This window comes from Lontra canadensis, unplaced genomic scaffold, assembly GCF_010015895.1.
Source record: "Lontra canadensis isolate GAN:19392208 unplaced genomic scaffold, GSC_riverotter_1.0 scaffold89, whole genome shotgun sequence".
Classification (NCBI taxonomy): domain Eukaryota; kingdom Metazoa; phylum Chordata; class Mammalia; order Carnivora; family Mustelidae; genus Lontra; species Lontra canadensis.
Window position 1 is genome coordinate 3,474,866 of NW_022631083.1, and position 18,218 is coordinate 3,493,083.

The 18,218-nt window shown below is 38.9% G+C and overlaps 1 protein-coding gene across 6 annotated transcripts in view; it reads right to left on the minus strand.

Moving 5' to 3' along the window:
• TJP1 (tight junction protein 1) overlaps window positions 1-18,218 on the minus strand; it is a 245,234-nt gene that overhangs the window by 91,393 nt on the left and 135,623 nt on the right. The window contains exon 1 of one of the 6 annotated variants that reach the window (XM_032835976.1): window positions 15,398-15,828. The exons of the other annotated variants lie outside the window; for them this stretch is intronic. Within the exon in view, the coding sequence (XP_032691867.1) occupies window positions 15,398-15,424 (27 nt within the window). The 5' untranslated portion in view covers window positions 15,425-15,828. Of the gene's footprint in view, window positions 1-15,397; window positions 15,829-18,218 lie in introns of those variants that run through there. 6 annotated transcript variants of the gene reach the window in all.

An 18,218-nucleotide genomic window follows, 5' to 3' on the forward strand; every position in this document is an offset into this window, starting at 1 on the left:
AAAATAAAAAGTATCTGCATGACCAACACACACACAATACCATCAACAGTCTTAAGACAATGAACAACCTAGGAGAAAATACTAGCAAAATACACCACAAAGGGCTAATATGTCTAACACGTAAAGAAATAAACTACTGGGGGAAAAAGAAAAATTTTAAAAAGGAAACAAGAAAAATAGTTCACACAAAAAAATATTAAAATGGCCCTGAAATATTTCCCAAAATGTTCAAACTTACTCACAGAGGAATGGAAATCAAAATAACCCCAAGATACTATTTTTCAGCTATCAAACTGGCAAAATTTTAAAAAGTATGACAACACAGTCTGTTCACAAGACTGTGAGGATACAGTTCCTCTCATAATTTTCTAATGGGAATACAAATTAGTACTGTCTTTCTGGAGGGAACTTGGCAATACCTAACAAAACTAAACATGTATTTATCTTTTGACACAGAGATTCTACTTCTAAGATACATCTCCAACAATGGAATATACATATGTACAAGGTCATTCGTTGTAGCAATGTTGTAATTGCAAATACATACTGGCAACAACCTTAATGACCATATATGGGATAGTGGATGAAAAAATTATGGTACATCCGCAATAGGAGTATTATGCAGCTATAAAAAATGATCTCTATGAAGTGCTATGGAACAATTTCAAGGACATACCTTTAAGTGAATAAAGTACAAGAATATAGTATGCTACCCTTCATGTAAGAAAGAAGGGAATATAAGATTATACCCAGGTACCTGTTTCTCTGTGCAAAAGAAATACAGAAATGATAAACGAGAAACTAAAGAAATTACAAGGTAAGCAGGAAAGAGGTGGAAAGAAAAAGAAAATGGGTTGGGGTGGTAGGAATGAGGAAGAATTAACACCTCTGAGCATGTATTTTTGTATAGCTTTGAACCATAGTAATGTTTCAGATACCCCAAAATAATAAAGAATCAAAATCAACCAGAAAGAGGTAGGTGGTAATGGTGGTGATCTTGGAGGTGGGACCCAAAACAGAATACAAACACTTAACCAATAAACCTATTTCAAATGAATACCACAACTGAAGAGGATGGGGAAGAAGAACATTAACCTAATGTGCCTGTCTAGATGTAACTGCTGGAAGGTCCCCAAAACAACATCACCACAGTACCAATGGGCAGAGAGATCCTGGTTTCTAAACTCCATTATCCAATTAAAGGATCAGGTCTCCTTGGATAAGAAAGTGAATCTAGGGTTAGGGCAGGGAAAATGAACCATGAACACCTGTACCAAGAAAATAAGAAGTGCTCAAAGTAGGACTTCCAATGGCCAAAGCTGTAACACCGTGAGCAACAAAATTAACACTAACACTAATTGACTGTAATCCATGGAATAAATTGTGAACGCATACAGATATAAATAATCAAATAAATAAGCAAAGAAGGATTAGCTCTTCCTTACAGAGAAATTTCTTTTAACAAATGAAGAGAAAATAAAAGAAAAAGACTGGACATACTTTCTCCTGACATGATGCACTGAGAAAGACAAGCTTTTATGTCTGTGGAGTCTTTTCAAAAACGTATAATCTCAATCAAATCTTGAGACATCACACAAACCCAAACTGAAACATTCTAAAAAATGACCACTGTTCACTCAAAGCATCAAGGTTGGGAAAGACAAGGAAAGACAGAAACTAAAGGTACTGTCAGCTGCAATGGTAGTACTTTTGGCATATGTATGAAATAAAATGTTAAAATTAACTTCACTTCTCTAATTTTAACTTCTTGATGTGACTAATAAAAATTTTAAGTTACAGGCTCCCTGCTCTGCAGGGAGTCTGCTTCTCCCTCTAATCTCTCCCCCTCATGCTCTCTAATAAATAAATAAAATCTTTTAAAAAAAATTTTAAGTTACATGTGTAGCTCACATATTTCTATTAGAACTGCTCTGGCTCTAATCACCAATGAATGGGAAATACAAAGGGCGGAGAAATACTGCAACCACTGTGGGGAAGCAAGCATCAAGAAATTCTGCAAGGACGAACAATCCTGTTCCTCACCACTAAAACTACTAGGGGGATGGGGAGGAGAAAGACAGAGAGAGAGGGGAGAACCTCACAGTCCTTTTTTTTTTTTTTTTTAAAGATTTTATTTTTAAGCGATCTCCACACCCATCGTGGGACTTGAACTCACAACCCTGAGATCAGGAGTTGTATACTAGAGCATCCAGGTGCCCCAGGGGAACCTTACAGTCCAAGAGAATTAGGAGGTGCACCAAACCACCACACAGGAGGACCTTATCGGATCCTGGTTTTTTAAAAAAGACATTTAAAAAGCAAGTTCATACCTAAGACAACTGGAAACTTTACATTGACTAAACACCGAATTTTGGATTTAGAATTTATTTTTAAAGTGTGATAATGGTCATATCGTTCTTTTTTTAAAGAATTCTTATCTTTTAGAGATACATACTCAAATATTGGCAGATTAAAAAAACAAGCCTGGTATTTCCTTCAAAATAAGGGGGGAGCTAGGATACAATGCATTCTAAGTATGGATAAAACTGATCATAATTTGTTAACCATATCTGTGGGGCTTTTTATACTCTATACATACTTTTGTATGGATATGAAATACTTCCACTTTTAAAAAAAGGAAGATATCTTGAGGGGATTAGGAAATTTTTTTTTAGTTTTTCTTTAAATTCCAATACAGTTAACATACTGTGTAATAATAGTTTCAGGTGGGGGTGCCTGGGTAGCTCAGCCTGTGAAGCGTCTGCCTTCGACAAGATCATGACATCAGGATCTGGGATCGGGACCCGCATTGGGCTCCCCGTTCAGCCTGTAGCCTGGTCTCCCTCTGCCTCTGCACTCCCCCCACCACCACCGCACTTATAGGCATTCATTCTCTCCCCCTCTCTCAAATAAATGAATAAAATCTTTTTTAAAAAAATCAAAATGGGGCGCCTGGGTGGCTCAGTGAGTTAAAGCCCTTCAGCTCAGGTCATGATCCCAAGGTCCTGGGATCGAGCCCCACATCAGGCTCTCTGCTCAGTGGGGCGCCTGCTTCCTCCTCCTCTCTCTCTCTGCCTGCCTCTCTGCCTACTTGTGATCTCTGTCAAATAAATAAATAAAAATACTTAATAAAAAAAAATCAAAATGACTATTGAAAAATATTAGTTTCAGGTGTCAATATAGTGATTCAACACTTCCATACAACACCTGGAGCTCATCACAAGTGCGCTTATTCCCCATCACTTATTTCATCCACCCCCACTCAAAACCGTCAGTTTGTTCTCTATAGGTAAGAGTCTGTTTCTTGGTTTCTCTCTGGCTCTCTTCCCACCCCACCCTCTGTTTGTTTTGTTTCTTAAATTCCATATGAGTGAAATCATGTATTTGTCTTTCTTTGACTGGTTTATTTCCCTTCACATTATACTCTCTAGCTCCACCCATGTCCTTACAAATGATAACATTTACTTCTTTTTGATTGCTGAGTAATATTCCATTATATATGTCTCACATCTTTATCCATTCATGAGATGATAGACACTTGGTTTGTTTCCATAATTTGGCTATTATTGATCATGCTGCTACAAACATTAAGGTGCACATATTCCCTATGAATTAGTATTTTTGCATATTTTGGGTAAATATCTAGTAGTGCAATTGCAGGATCTTAGGGTAGTTTTATTTTTCACTTCCTGAAGAACCTCCATACTGTTTTCTAGAGTGGCTGCACCAGTTTGCATTCAGACCAACAGTACAAGAGGGTTCTTCTTTCTTCATATCCTTGCCAACACCTGTTGTTTCTTGTGTTCTTGATTTTACCCATTCTGACAGGTATGAAGTAATATCTCATCATAGTTCTGATTTGCTTTTTCTTGATGATTAGTGATGTTAAGCATCTTTTCATGTGTCTTTTGGCTATCTGTAGGTCTTCTGTGTGTGTGTGTGTGTGGTTTTTTTTTTAATTTATTTGACAGAGAGAGATATCACAAGTAGGCAGAGAGGCAGGCAGAGAGAGAGAGGAGGAAGCAGGCTCCCTGCCGAGCAGAGAGCCCAATGTGGGGCTCGATCCCAGGACCCTGGGATCATGACCCGAGCCAAAGGCAGAGGCTTTAACCCACTGAGCCACCCAGGTGCCCCTTCTTTGTGTTTTTTTAAGTTTTTATTTAAATTCCAACTAGTTAACGTAACAGTGTAGTATCAATTTCAGGTACACAATATAGTGATCCAATACTTCCAAACAACACTTGGTGCTCATCCAACCAGTGCGCTCCTTAATGAGGGGACCAGAAATTAATTACTGATCTAGGAAAGACCCAAACAAAGAATGCTGCTACCAAGATGCCAGGCCAGTAAGTCAATTTTCCATGGGATGGCTACTTCAGCAACTCCCTCCCTTCAGAGAGGAAAAACGCAGTTAGATCTGGAGATGCACTAGTACATTTCGTTTCCAAGCTAGCTTTAATCCGGTCTATTACCAGTAAGTGAGTAACAGAGTATTTAAAAGGCCACTCTAAATCTAGGAAGGACATCGGATATTGATTAAATAACCAGCAGAAAGTAAGCACAAGTTGTCGTAGTGTTACAAAGACAAAGTATACAGAGCTTAAAGGAGAGTTCTGACCTAATTTGGGGGCTCAGGACATGGTTCTTGAGGAACAGAACTGGAATGGATGCTTGGTGAATGAGGGATGAAGGTAGGGAAGCTTTCCCGGTGCAAGAGCCCTTGGGTCGGAAAAGTCCTTCTTTCACTCATTCAAATAATATTTAAGAGTTTATTATATCTTAGACACTGTGTTAAGTTCTGTGTTTATTCTCATGGAGTTTACAATCTGGTGGGAGGAAAAATAAATCACAACTTTATAATTGCAGGCTTAAATACTACAAAGGAAAGAAAAAGTGTCTTAAGAGAACTCAGAGAAACTTGGCAGGAACTGCAATATCTACTAGGAACCAAAAAGGACAGCATATTTTGAGAACACAGAGCAAGGAGGAGACAGATGCAAGATGAGGCCAGAGGAATAGGCAGGTGTCAAATAATCCAAAGACCTTAAGGACCATAGTACGGATTTTGGTCTTACTTCTAAAGACAGTAAGAAGTCTATGAGTTTTAGGAAGAGACTGTGTTGGGGTGGGAAACTAATAAAACTTGGGTTTTGAAAAGAGTAAGAAGGGGTATATTATACTTAGGCAGCTACTACAGGAATCCAGAGAGACTATAATGTGTATGTATGTGTATATATGTTGGGGAGGGGAGGAGAGCTAGAGGGAATGCTAGAGAGTACAGACGAAACAAGTGGAAAACTACAAAGTGCTCAGGAGTTAAAAACAACGAAATCTGCTAATCACCCATTCACCATACTGGGTAGATATTCAAACTGTGCACTGGATTTAGAATGGTCTATAATTTCTATTCTCTAATCCATCAGAATATAAAGATTGCATGCCTTACTTAATGCTATTATAATAAATTTTTCAAAAGTATCTCAGAGCCCATGGACTTCTCTGAAACCACAGCACATCTTGCTGGGCTGGGCAGGCCACCTCCGTCCAGTATCAAATAATAAATATGTACATACATAAATACACAGATTAAATGTTCATACACGGATGCACACACAGAAAACCCTAATTCCTGCATGGCTCTTCTCTGATATTAAGATGGGGGCACTTAAAATGTTTTCTTAAAAGATAACAGCCTGGGGCGCCTGGGTGGCTCAGTGGGTTAAGCCTCTGCCTTCAGCCTAGGTCATGATCTCAGGGTCCTGGGATTGAGCCCCGCATCGGGCTCTCTGCTTGGCGGGGAGCCTGCTTCCCCCACTCTCTCTGCCTGCTGCTCTCTGCCTACTTGTGATCTCTTTCCCTCTGTCAAATAAATAAATAAAAATCTTAAAAAAAAAAAAAATAACAGCTTAACATAAACGGCTTACTATATGTGCTGGGCACTGCGCACAACCACCCTGAGATGGGTACTGTCATCATTATCTGCATTTCATGGATGAGAAAACAGCTATCAAGTGGTAGACTTGGGATTCAGATTCCAGAGCCTAAACTCATATATAAAGCAACTTAGAGTTTTTCAAGGATAACCTTTCCAGTCCTTATTTTACTTGGTCTCTCTCTACATAGGATCTGGCCACCTACCAGGTCTCTCTCTTGAAACTTTTTTTTTTTTTTTTTTGCTGGCCTTTCCCTGTGCCACGACCCTCAAACCACATTCAAATTAAGAACTGCTATTCATGAAAGGACCATTAAGAGAGAACCACCATTTTTGGAAAACAGATCTAAAATACATGTGATCAACTGACTTTTATTCAAAAATATAAAGCAAATCAATAAGAAAAAGTCCCACAGAAAAGTATACTTGAACAGACAGACTATAAACATGAAAAGTTGCTCAATCTCACCTAGTCAAAGAAATACAAATTAAAACTACAATGAGACTATATGTACTAAAGACCCACCAGAAGGGCTAAAATTAAAGCTTCTAATAACACCAAGTACTGGTGAAAACGCAAAGCAAAAGGAACCCTCATTCACCGATGATGAAGATTGTAAACTGGTCCAACCTCTTTGGAAAACACATTATTCAATTACTATTTCAATTACTAAAATTGAAGATACACTAAATAATCCAGCAGCAATTCCAATCCTAAATACCTATCTTAGAGAAATATGTGTGTGTTCACCAAGAGAAATGTAGAAGTGTTTATGGAAGCATTACTCTTAACAGCCCAAATTAGGAAATAACCCAAATGTCCATTAACAGCAGAAGGAATAAACTGGTATATTCATGCAATAGAACACTATACAGCAATGAGGATGAATAAATTCATACACAACAATATATGAATCTTAAAAACATAAAGTCAAAACAGTGATGTGGGGGCGTCTGGGTGGCCCAGTGTGTTAAAGCCTCTGCCTTCGGCTTGGGTCATGATCTCAGGGTCCTGGGATCGAGCCCCACATGGGGCTCTCTGCTCGACAGGGAAGCCTGCTTCCTCCTATCTCTCTCTGCCTGCCTCTGCCTACTTGTGATCTCTGTCTGTCAAATAAATAAATAAAATCTTAAAAAAACAAACAGAGATGAGCCTTAGGCAGATCACAACATATGGATCTTATGGTCAAGACAATGGCTACCTTACTAGGGTAATATTATTAAGAACAGGCAAGGCAGGAAGCTTCTGAGAAGCTGGCAATGTTTTATTCCTTGACCTTTATGGTGTTTACACGGGTGTTCGTGTTATAATAATTTATTAATGCACATGTGCTTTATAGACTTTCATATAGGTACTATATCTCACAGCAAAAAGGCATAAAAAATGACATCAGCTGACAATATTTAAGTCAAGATAATTCACACAAAAATCCAGATTTACAACCTGTTTTAAAAAACTGGAAGATCTGGCCTGCCTTGCCTCCTTCTATGCCAACAATCAGCTGGAGCTGAGCAATAGCTACTTCCTTCAGATCAGCTTGCATTCTCTGACTGCCGCAGTGCCTTGTTGTCTCCCAGCTTTCATGATGCATGCTATCCACCTGGTCTAAAACCCACCTAACACCATTCCAAACTCACCTCTGTGACATTCTTTTAGAACACACGAAGTTATGTATAAGCATGTGCATGTATGAATTACAAAGCATATAAGCAAGATAAAGCATCAAGCAACCTCACATTTAAAATAGAAGTGACAGTAGTACCTAACAGGGTTGTTAAGATTAAATGAAATAATGCACACAAAAGACGTAACTGAGTACTTGTCACAGAATCAGTGCTCAATATTAGGGGGCTATTTATTATTGACACGCATTTCTCATGTTGACAATACATGTAAATCTACTTGCACGGCCGCTGTCTTCTGGTTTTATAGACAACACAGCAGAAAAATAAGGGTTGGTATAAATTCGTTTGATCAGATACTTCAATACGTATCACTGTTAAAAACAACCAGTAAATAAATCTTCCAAAGTTCCTTTATATGAATGCACCATGGAAAAGATTTCCTACAATTATACTTTGAAAAGCAGGCCTGTTTTACTTGTTTTGTCCAAAGCATACCTAATTGTGGCTTTTATTGGCCTGATCAGAGTTAGGTAAACAGGTACCTAATAAAATATACTTTAAGATGATGAATTTTAAGACCTTTGTCATAAAATACCCTCAAAACTAAACTTTAGTTTTGACTTTTAACTTTTTGAGGTGAACATCATATGAATACCAAAAGCAGCTTTCTATATTTCACACAGTTGTTATACTCCAGTGACAGGCTAATCTAGGCTGATCTAATTCTTGCCCAAAGACAGGGGAATACAATATTTTTCTAAAAACAAAAACAAAAACAACCAACCACAAAAATCTACTTCAAACTTTTCTTTCCCTCTGAAGCCAGTTTGGTAGTTAAGTCCTCATACAATGGATTACTATGAATTTGATCCACGAATACAATGAAAACTAATGAACTAGCTATCCACATCTCACAAAAGCAATGCTGAGCAAAAGAAGCCATACATAACAGAAGCCACACTGGAAGATTCTGTTTGTGTAAAGCTCACAGGCAAAACTACAGTGTTCAAGGAATGCATAATTAAGTGGTAAATTATAAAGAAAAGCTAGAAAATGAGTACCACAGAAGACAAGATAGTTATAATCTTTGGGAGAAAGAGGCTATGATCCAGAAATGGCACGTTAGGAATTCTAGAACTTATCATCACGTACAGTATTTTCTTTGTTGCTCTCTGCTCACACCGTTAAAATGCTCTATAAATACAGAGATATGTTCAATGTTCTATCTCAAGCATCTTCAACAGGATTTGGCACATGCTAGCTTCCCAATAAATATCTGTTGAATGTGAAATAAAGTTTCAAAAACTCAAATTGTTCCATATTTCACAGCTTGTCAGACTCTAAATATAACAGTAACAGCTAGCATACCATGCATTTTCCATGTCAGCATTCTCAATGAGTTGTAAGTAAATTCTGACTATAATTCTTAACCTTTTTCTCCCTTTGAGATACTTTTACCAAGGATGCATACAATACTTACATAGATGTAATCCAGATTCGATTAAAACATTTTTTAAAAATTAACAAAGAAAAATACTGAAACTCATGTGTTACAGCAAGCCCAGGCTCTAGATATGACTCTACCACCTTCCCCAACCAAAAAAGCACACGGGATGTTGTGTTACTATAAGATGACCATAAATGCAATCATATTTTTTATGGGTAAACAATGTAAAACTGTATTACAATTTCATAACTGATTATTACAGAATAAAGCAGTTGGAAACTATAAGCTTCTAGAAGACAGGGATCCAAAACAAAAGGTGTTCAATCAATGTTTCTTGGGTTAACAACAAAAAAATTAGCTATCACTGAAATCCTATAATTATGAACTGAAGTGAGAGGTAATTGAATTATGTTTAATTCAGTTCATCAGAAATTGTACCAACCCCAAAGATTACTAGTGACAATTCCAAAAGAGTGAAAATTGCTAAGATAACCAAGAAAAAATGATGAGCTTTCAGTCCTGGGGAATGTATACTATTTAAAAAAATGAAAACCGTATTTCAGCAAATCAAAAAAAATTTTTTAATTAAAAGAAGCATAAGCTAACCTTATGTTCTTAATTAGTATCCATCTAAAGTAGTTTTAACTCCTGTGTTCATATCCCTTCTGGGCACAATAAACTAGAACGATTGAGGTCATTCATCAGTCAATTCAATTCTCAGCATTTCACTTGCACGAAAGAGTTACTAGGTTGTTCTGATACAAACCTACAACGCAAACTAAAAAAACTTATCTTTTGATCTATCCAAAATTAAGGGCCATCTGAGACTCAGGATTTAAAACTACATATATAACAGTCAGGGCTTTGTTATTAAGTCTCAAATGGTATGTTTTATGGTATGAATTCTGGCAACACAGGTCTTTTGTTCTAAAGCAGTGTTTCTGTGATATAGTTTATCACACAAGAATCTATTATTTTCATTCATTTTTAAGCTATAAAATGAAATTCCCTACTCCTATACTCACTGCACTCTTCTTATTATTAAGAATTCATCTGTTTCAGAAGGAATGGAAATAAAGCACCGGGCTAACCCATAAAGGAGCAACCTGAAGCTACTCTTCTCTACAATAAATAAATAAAGAAGCGCTCTAGGTCAGAGATACCGAAAGGGCGATATTTATTGCTGCCTTATACTGTAAACACTGTTCTGAAACTTAGCAGTTTTAGATGAAATTTAAAACCAAGTACACTATAATAAACAAATGAACAAACAAACCCTCAGTAAACTATTCTAATGTCTCCCTCTTCCTACCAGATTAAAAGCTGTTAAACTAGAAAGGTTTTTCAAGACTGCCTTTCAAAATTCAGAGATGCAAAGCAAGTTCCAGTCAAGTATTTCAGAAATATACCAGTCGTCAACAACTTTCTCTTAGTCTCATTTAACATTTAATCAGAAACTCTACTAATAAAAAAATAACTGCTCATTCCACTAGCCTGTCTTCAGCCACCATGCTCAGTCAGTACTGGATACCAAGTGCACATGTGTGTCCACGAGCCTAGAAAGAGCAGTCAGGGATGGGTAGTCTGTCCCATACACGAATTTACATGAATTTACAGCTAGACTAATGGTCTTTCAGTAGACTGAACTTTAAACCAGTCAGGGTTATGTCAAGAAACGGGATCACATTTCCAAATTTTCACCAAAATCATTTTTTAAGACCTTTTCCTTAGCAGCATGGTAATCTGTCTTATTTATACTGTTTTATTCTTAGAACTGTACAGAGTTTACATTTGGTCTCTAAATAGAAAAAAAGATTAAAGACCAAGTAAAAGTCAAAGCCAGTACATTGTTTCCAGGATTGAAAAAAGTGACTGAAACTACTGTAATCTTTTTCCTTCAAACCAAACAAGGAACAGTCCCAGCATTACACCCATCAATGCCACAGACTGGTCTCAAACTCATTATTTGGTGGTTGTGGATGGTTGACCTTCTCTATCACTTACTGACAGTAATCAATGAGCAGCATGAGTCTTTTTTTTTTTTTTTTTTACGATTTTATTTATTTGTTTATTTGGGGAGGTAAAGAGAGAGCCTCAAGCAGACACCCTGATGAGCCGAAGCCTCATGTAGGGCTCCATCTCGTGACCCTGAGATGAGTCCTTCTTAAATATAAAATAAAGGTTTAAGATATTAACATGAAAACATTGGTATCTTAAAAAAAAAAGGGGGGGGGTCCCTATCCTAACAGTAGTGGAGTTTATGTCATTGCACAATCTGAGAGAAAAGGCACGTATGATTTGAAAAGTAGCTCTCTTACAGAGCGGTCATAAAATAAACTTAAGAGTTGTAAATACAGTCAGGATGATCAACAAAGAACATGAATTACAGTTTTAACCATAAATATCTAAAATGCTAACATAAAAAAATAAAAGTTATTAAAAAAATGCTAACATAAAAGCCTCTTGCCTTTAATATTGTAAAAATATTCCTAGTGAAAAATAAGTAATGTATAAACTTATTAGCACATCCAGAAAAATATTACTACAGTGAAGCTCATTAAAAGTTGGCAGACACAATCAACTGAATTCTCATAAAGTCCAGTGAGTTTTCCCTTTACTTTTAAAGCAATATGTGGCAAATATGCACTGGTCAGTAAGTACCAAAACTAAAACTACATTGTACCAGCCATAAAGGACACAATTCCTACCTATAAAGACTAATTTTCTACAGTTCTTAACTTTCAAATGTTCAGCTATTAAGAAAAGTCCAAGGGCGCCTGGGTGGCTTAGTCATTTCAGTGTTCAACTCTTGATTTCAGCTCAGGTTCAAGCCCTGAGTTCAAGTGAACACCCAGCTTTTTAAAATACATAAGCAAATAAAAATAAATTAAAGAAAAGTAAATTGTACCTCACTTGATATAATAAATCAATTCCCAAGAAGTGATGTAAATTATTTTTATACTTCATTATGCTATAATTTTAGAGATTACTATAAGAAAAAAAAAATACTGCTCCTGAAACCTAATGGTAACATTTAAGCAGCAAAATCTAGTAAGCATTTATGATAGTACAATCTTAAATTTTATTGCTTCCTCCAAAGTGAAACAGCTTGAAAATCCAGAAGACACTGCAACTTCCTTCAGCCACTTTCTGTGATTCAACCAATAGGAAATGTTCCTAATAATTATTCACACCATTTTCTTACATAATTAATTCCTTGGTGAGACAAAGAACTACCCTCAAATTCCTGTTTTCAACTCTAGAATTTTATTATCAGGTGCACTAGCAATTCTGTTTGCAATTCCTGTATACTACACATACAAAAACCTTTTCCTTTAATTATTTCCTAAGTTAACATCACATACAAAGAGGCCCTTTCCAGCTCAGGGTTTTTTTTTTTTAAAGTTTCCTACACTTTCTCCTAGTATTTTATGATCTAATTTATTTGCTCTTATTCAAACATTTGGATTTTTTTTTTTTTTTTTGCCTATGGTTTGAAGCAGGAAACTACCATTAAAAAAAGGATAACCAATAGTCCCAGCACTTGGTAAAAATAACCCATCCTTTCCCCAATTTTTATCATATATTCCTAATTTTTCTCTCTCGCTAAGTGAATTTAGGCAAATTATTTTATGTGTTTCAACTTCCTCATCCATAAAGTAGGGGTAATAGTAATGTTCACTTCATAGGGTTACTATAAGAATTAAATCAGTTAATTCATGTTAAGCACTTAGAACAATACCCAACACATTAAATGTTGATGATGATAATCACCAAAAACTCAAATACAATACTGTTCCTGGATTCTGCAGTTCCACTGTCTATTCCTGAGCTGACAGACTGCTTTAAATTACTCTGAATTTATAACAGATTAGGTTTTCAAGGGGGGCCTACTTTATCCAAAATTTCATGGCTATCATTCATTTATTTTACCAGATAAACTTTCTCATTATATGCCAAGTTTTCTACAATACCACTGAAATTCTATTTGGAATTATATTACATACATATATGTGTGTATATCGACTTGGGGAACTGGTATATTCTACAATACTGACGCTCCCCATCTCCTTCATCTAATTTACTCAGGTTTTATGTCCTTTAAAATAACACGTAATTTACCAACAAATGTTGTATTTATTCCTAGGCATGCTCTTTTTGGAGAAAAACTTAGTGGAATTTATTAGAATTTTAAATGCACATACCCTTGGACCCCAAAACTCCATTTTTAAGGACATAACACACCATACTGATGCACAGATATAAATATAAAGCTACCTATTACAATAGCAAAATCCTGAAAGCAAGTTAAATGTCAATAAGGCAATGATGATCTGCAGTATATTCTTAGGATAACAGACTGCTCAACTACTACAAAGAAGACAGAACCACACATATTGGCTTAGAGAGTTGATCTACAACTCCTCTACTAAAACAAAAGAGCAAGCTGCAAAATTAATGTCTTCTTTTTGTTTTTTTTCTAAGCTGAGGGCTAGGGTAGGGGAACACAAGTATCACGTGTAAAGTATTAAGTACACAGTCGGGCTTGTAGTAAGCACTTCAGTCACCTCAAGATATTAAATGGGACTTAGAGAAAAGGTTGAATAGGGTTGAAAAGCCCTATTTTTTTAGGGCTGCCTGCCTTGTTCTACAGAAGACTTTGTGGTAAGCTCATAATACAGCATTTAAACAAAATAAGCTTTCAACTCATGTTTTACTCCTAAATATTTACGAATACACGTCCCTACAATATAATATTGAAATACTGATGCTTTTCAAAATGCCATTATCAATCCCATAATTCAGGAAGGAAAGTATTGTTTCTTCTAAATCTTACTCTAACAATCCACTGAAAACTTAACCTCTCTCCGTACTTCAAATAATCTTCTTAAGGGTATGTTGTCTTATTTTCCTCACATAGAGTTATTTTAATTACAAAAATAATAAAATAGTAATAATAATAATAATAATAAAACGAAGTGTGTTGTCTTGGATATCAAGTACCAGAGATCACACCTCAGGAACAAAGTGACACTATGTATAATATAGAAACAAAGCCTTTCCTCCTCCGAGAGGAAACTCCCTTAAAGGTTAAGTAATGCGTACTTACTTTAAAATCTAAGCAAAATTTTGCTTTTTATTCTAAGTCACTGGCTCAAATTTTATCTCTAGATTGTTCTTCATCAATGTAAGGTCAAAAAGGTACAAATTAAAATTTTCTTAAAGAACGAATATTATACTCCTTAAAAATATATATATATTCAGTACTAAATGTAACTGCTAATTTCCGCCTCCCAGAAAACAAGGTCCTGAGTTCAGAAACTTCAGAACCATATTATACCCTGTTCCAGATGCTATGAATATACATTTCCAGCAAAAAATAAATACATAAAACCACTACCTTCTTATGTACTTTGATACTGTTTGAAGTAATGAACTAATTTTCCAAAAGGATTTTTACTCTTCACATTTCTGTATGCCTGTAATTGTTAAAAAGAGCAGGTACTACTGTATGATGAGAAAGACTAAATGTAGAAAAGGAAAGGGGGATTTTAACTGAGTTTACGAACCTCAGCTTTTTGAAGTAACATACAAGTTAGTTTCACAGCACTGAGAAAAATGTCCTAGAACTTCAGAGCACATGTAAAAACTGATAGGAAAAAAGTGTTACTTTTTGCTACACCCACAAGTCTTTCTTAATTTTATTTTTTAGACTTCATCTCATTGTCCATTTGTAGGAGTATTTTGTGTTACTTCTGAAAGTTTAATTCAAATTAAACTATTAAGAAGTGGTAAGGGGTTCACTTTTTCAATGCTACCTTAAGTAAATTACACAGTGTGGAAAAAAAATTCCGACCTGCTACACACAAAACACTGAGTGTTCTGCTGCCTCAATGTCTTATCACTGGCGCGCGCATACCACGGAGAGTGACATCAGATCGAAACTGCACGGTTTCGCCGGTGACCAACCACTCCTCCAAAGACGGCAGCTACCGGCTTGCTGGAGGTGGCACCCCAAACCCCGACCTCCCGCCCGCCGCAGTCTCGCCCTGAGTGTCCGCAGAACCCACTCCTGCCGCCGAGTTTGCCGGCGCCGGACCTGTTGCGCGTCGCCGCCCGCCGCGAGCCGGAGCCAGGCACCGACGCCGGCTGCGATGCACCTGCCCGGGACCGCAGCTCTGCGCGCCTGCCGCCCCCTCCTGGGTCCCCGCCCTCCGCCCGCCCGCCCGCGGGGCTCCAAGCAGCCCACGGCCACAGCCAGCCCGGCCCACCCGCTGCCGCCCCCGGTGCCTGGGCAGTAGCACGCGGGGAGGAGCGCGGAGCGCGGGCCCGACGAGGTCGGGCGGCCGCGTTCGCTCGGGATCGGCACTGAGGGCCTCGGAGACGCTCACCTTGGCGGCCGCGGCCCTGGCGGACATCTTGTCTCTCTCCAGCGCCGCGCGAGGTTCCTCGGACCCAAAACTCCAAGCCACCAACCCGCCGGTTCCTCACGCCACAGACCAGATAAACATCTCCCCGGAGCGAGCGGTGTTGGGGGCGGGGGCGGCCGCAGAGGCCCGGCCCACGGGGAGGGGACTCAACTCGGACAAAAGTCCGGGAAGCGCCCCCCCCCTCGCCCGCCCCGCCCGGGTCTTCTCCGCGGGGCGCGCCCGGTCGGCGCCTCCCTCCAAGTGCGGCCACTCGCTCGGCCTCCCAAAGCTCTCACAGCCCGAACACGGCGGCCCCGCCCGCTCGCCACTGGCTAGCTCCGGGGTCGTCCGGCCGTCCCCGCAGTCCGCCCGGTAGCTCCTCAGAAGCCGGCGTCCGCACGTAACTTCCCTGGAGCAGCCGCGGGGAAAGGACCCAGCCGCGGGGAAAGAACCCAGCGCCCACAGGCTGAGCCGGCGCCGGCAACTGCGGGAGGCCACGCAAACCTGCCGGCCCGGCCCGGCCCACTGAGCATGCCCGGCTGGACGGGGGGCGGGGCCACGATGGGGGTGGGGCCACGACGGGGTGGGGCCACGACGGGGGCGGAGCCGCTTCCTCCCGAGGTCCGACCCCAGTCACGGAAGGAAAAGCCCAGTTTCCGAAGTACTTGGTGGACAGTTTCCGCTGGCATGCGAGTCTTCCTGTTTGTTTTTATCAAAGGTCCAGCAGAAATCGTCCCCGAGAAGCAAACCCCTGTGTACCAAAGCTTTTTCGATTTCTAGCAGAGACTTGTCCACTTGCTCCTCAAACCACGACTGATCGGCCCCCGCGCAGAAGGGCTGCTGGAAAGGCTGGCACCTTTCCTGACAATAGTTTCCTTAACGTCGTGAATATCGATGGTCACAGCTGTCACCACATGCCTGGGCCTTGCTTTCCCACTGAAAGCAGAATGCGTTTTTATGTAAAGCAAGTCCTGGCTTTCATCTCTAAAGCGCTCCTAACAGGATCGAAATGATTGCTCTCATTCTCAACAAACCGATGGTGCTAAAACTAAAATTGGTAAGGTCGTGGGCACTCCTGGGCAAGCAGACTGGGAAAGACCCAAGAGAACTGTGATATCTTGGCCCACCCACATTAGGCCTCAAGATACATCCAAAGCCTCTCCCACCTCTGTACGCAGGGATTTCCAAAGTATATTTTTGGCAACCAAAATGCTGCAGTTCCTGGTGGTGAGTGAGGGGCTGAGGGGGCCTTCCATTTCTGAAGCCAGTCTCCAGCTCACATCCGGGCAGAAAAGGAGGTTAAAGACTTGCAGCCCATGGTCCAAGTTTAATCAGTTTCTGCAAACACTTCCCACAATGCTGACTGCTTTGCTAAACGCCAAATACCTAAGAAACCATTTCCAGCCTCATTATTACTCACTTGTAAAATGTAAAGCTCTCCACAAATGTCAGAAATTCTTCGTAACAATAAATAACATTTTTAAATTAGTACCTAACCTAGTGCCACAAAAGGTACACAAGAAAGGGGGAAAAGGCATAAACACCAGATTTCAAACAATGATTTTCTGTTTGGAACTCAACTGTATGGAAAGATCAAACTTCTCTTAGCCAAGAAATACCTGTATATCATACATAAATATATATTAAGATCCCAAAGTAACCTTTTCATATCTTTTGCAACTGAAGCTATCTTACCTAGAAAAAAGCATTCCGCAAATCAAACCCTTATTCTTTCCTCTCCCCCACTCCATAGAAATGGTTGAAGTCACTTTTGTTTTAAACTTATGGTGTAATTTTTTTGTTTGGGGGCAAAGTATTATTTATTCTTTTAAGAATTATAATTAAGGGGTGTCTGGGTGGCTCAGTTGTTAAGCATCTGCCTTCAGCTCAGGTCATGATCCTAGGGTCCTGGGATCAAGGCCCGTATCAGGATCCCTGCTCAGGGAGCCTGCTTCTCCCTCTCCCACAACCCCTGCTTGTATTTCCTCTCTCTCGCTGTCTCTCTCTGTGTCAAATAAATAAATAAAATCTTAAAAAAAAAAAAAAAAAAAAGAATTGCAATTAAAATCTCCTTAGGAACAAGCACTGTTTTTTTTGTTTGTTTGTTTGGTTTGGTTTGTTTTTTTTTAAAGATTTTATTTATTTATTTGACAGAGAACACAAGTAGGTAGAGAGGCAGGCAGAGAGAGAGAAGGAAGCAGGCTTCCTGCTGAGCAGCGAGCCCATTGTGGGGCTCGATCTCAGGACTCTGGGATCATGACCTGAGCCAAAGGCAGAGGCCTTAACCCACTGAGCCACCCAGGTGCCCCAGAAACAGCACTATTTTTAAAAAAATGTGGAGAGTTTTCATGTCTTTATTACTTTATTACTGGAAACCTTTCATGTGTTTATTACTTTTATCATATATTAAGGCATGTAATCAGCATAACCTGCCTAGAACTAGGCATCCTGTTTTTAATAGCACCTAAACCTAGAGACATACCTAAAAATGCACCGAAACTTTTCTTTTGTTCTCATTTGTCACTTTTCATCAAGTCTTCTGTATATCATTTAAATGCCTGATTACAACAACTTGCCAAAGATCTAGTATATCTGATTACAATTTTAGTTTATTTTATTTTTGCCATGGTTTAAGACATACTGAAATCAAGCAAAAAAATTTTTACCTTGAGAATACCTTGCTTTAAAAGTTACATTTGTAAAAATATCTCAGTGAATAATAGTACCCTCTAAAATTTTTTCAGTGGTATTTGTAATATCTGAAGTAAACTGTATAACATGTTTTATGTGTTTCCTTTTCTCT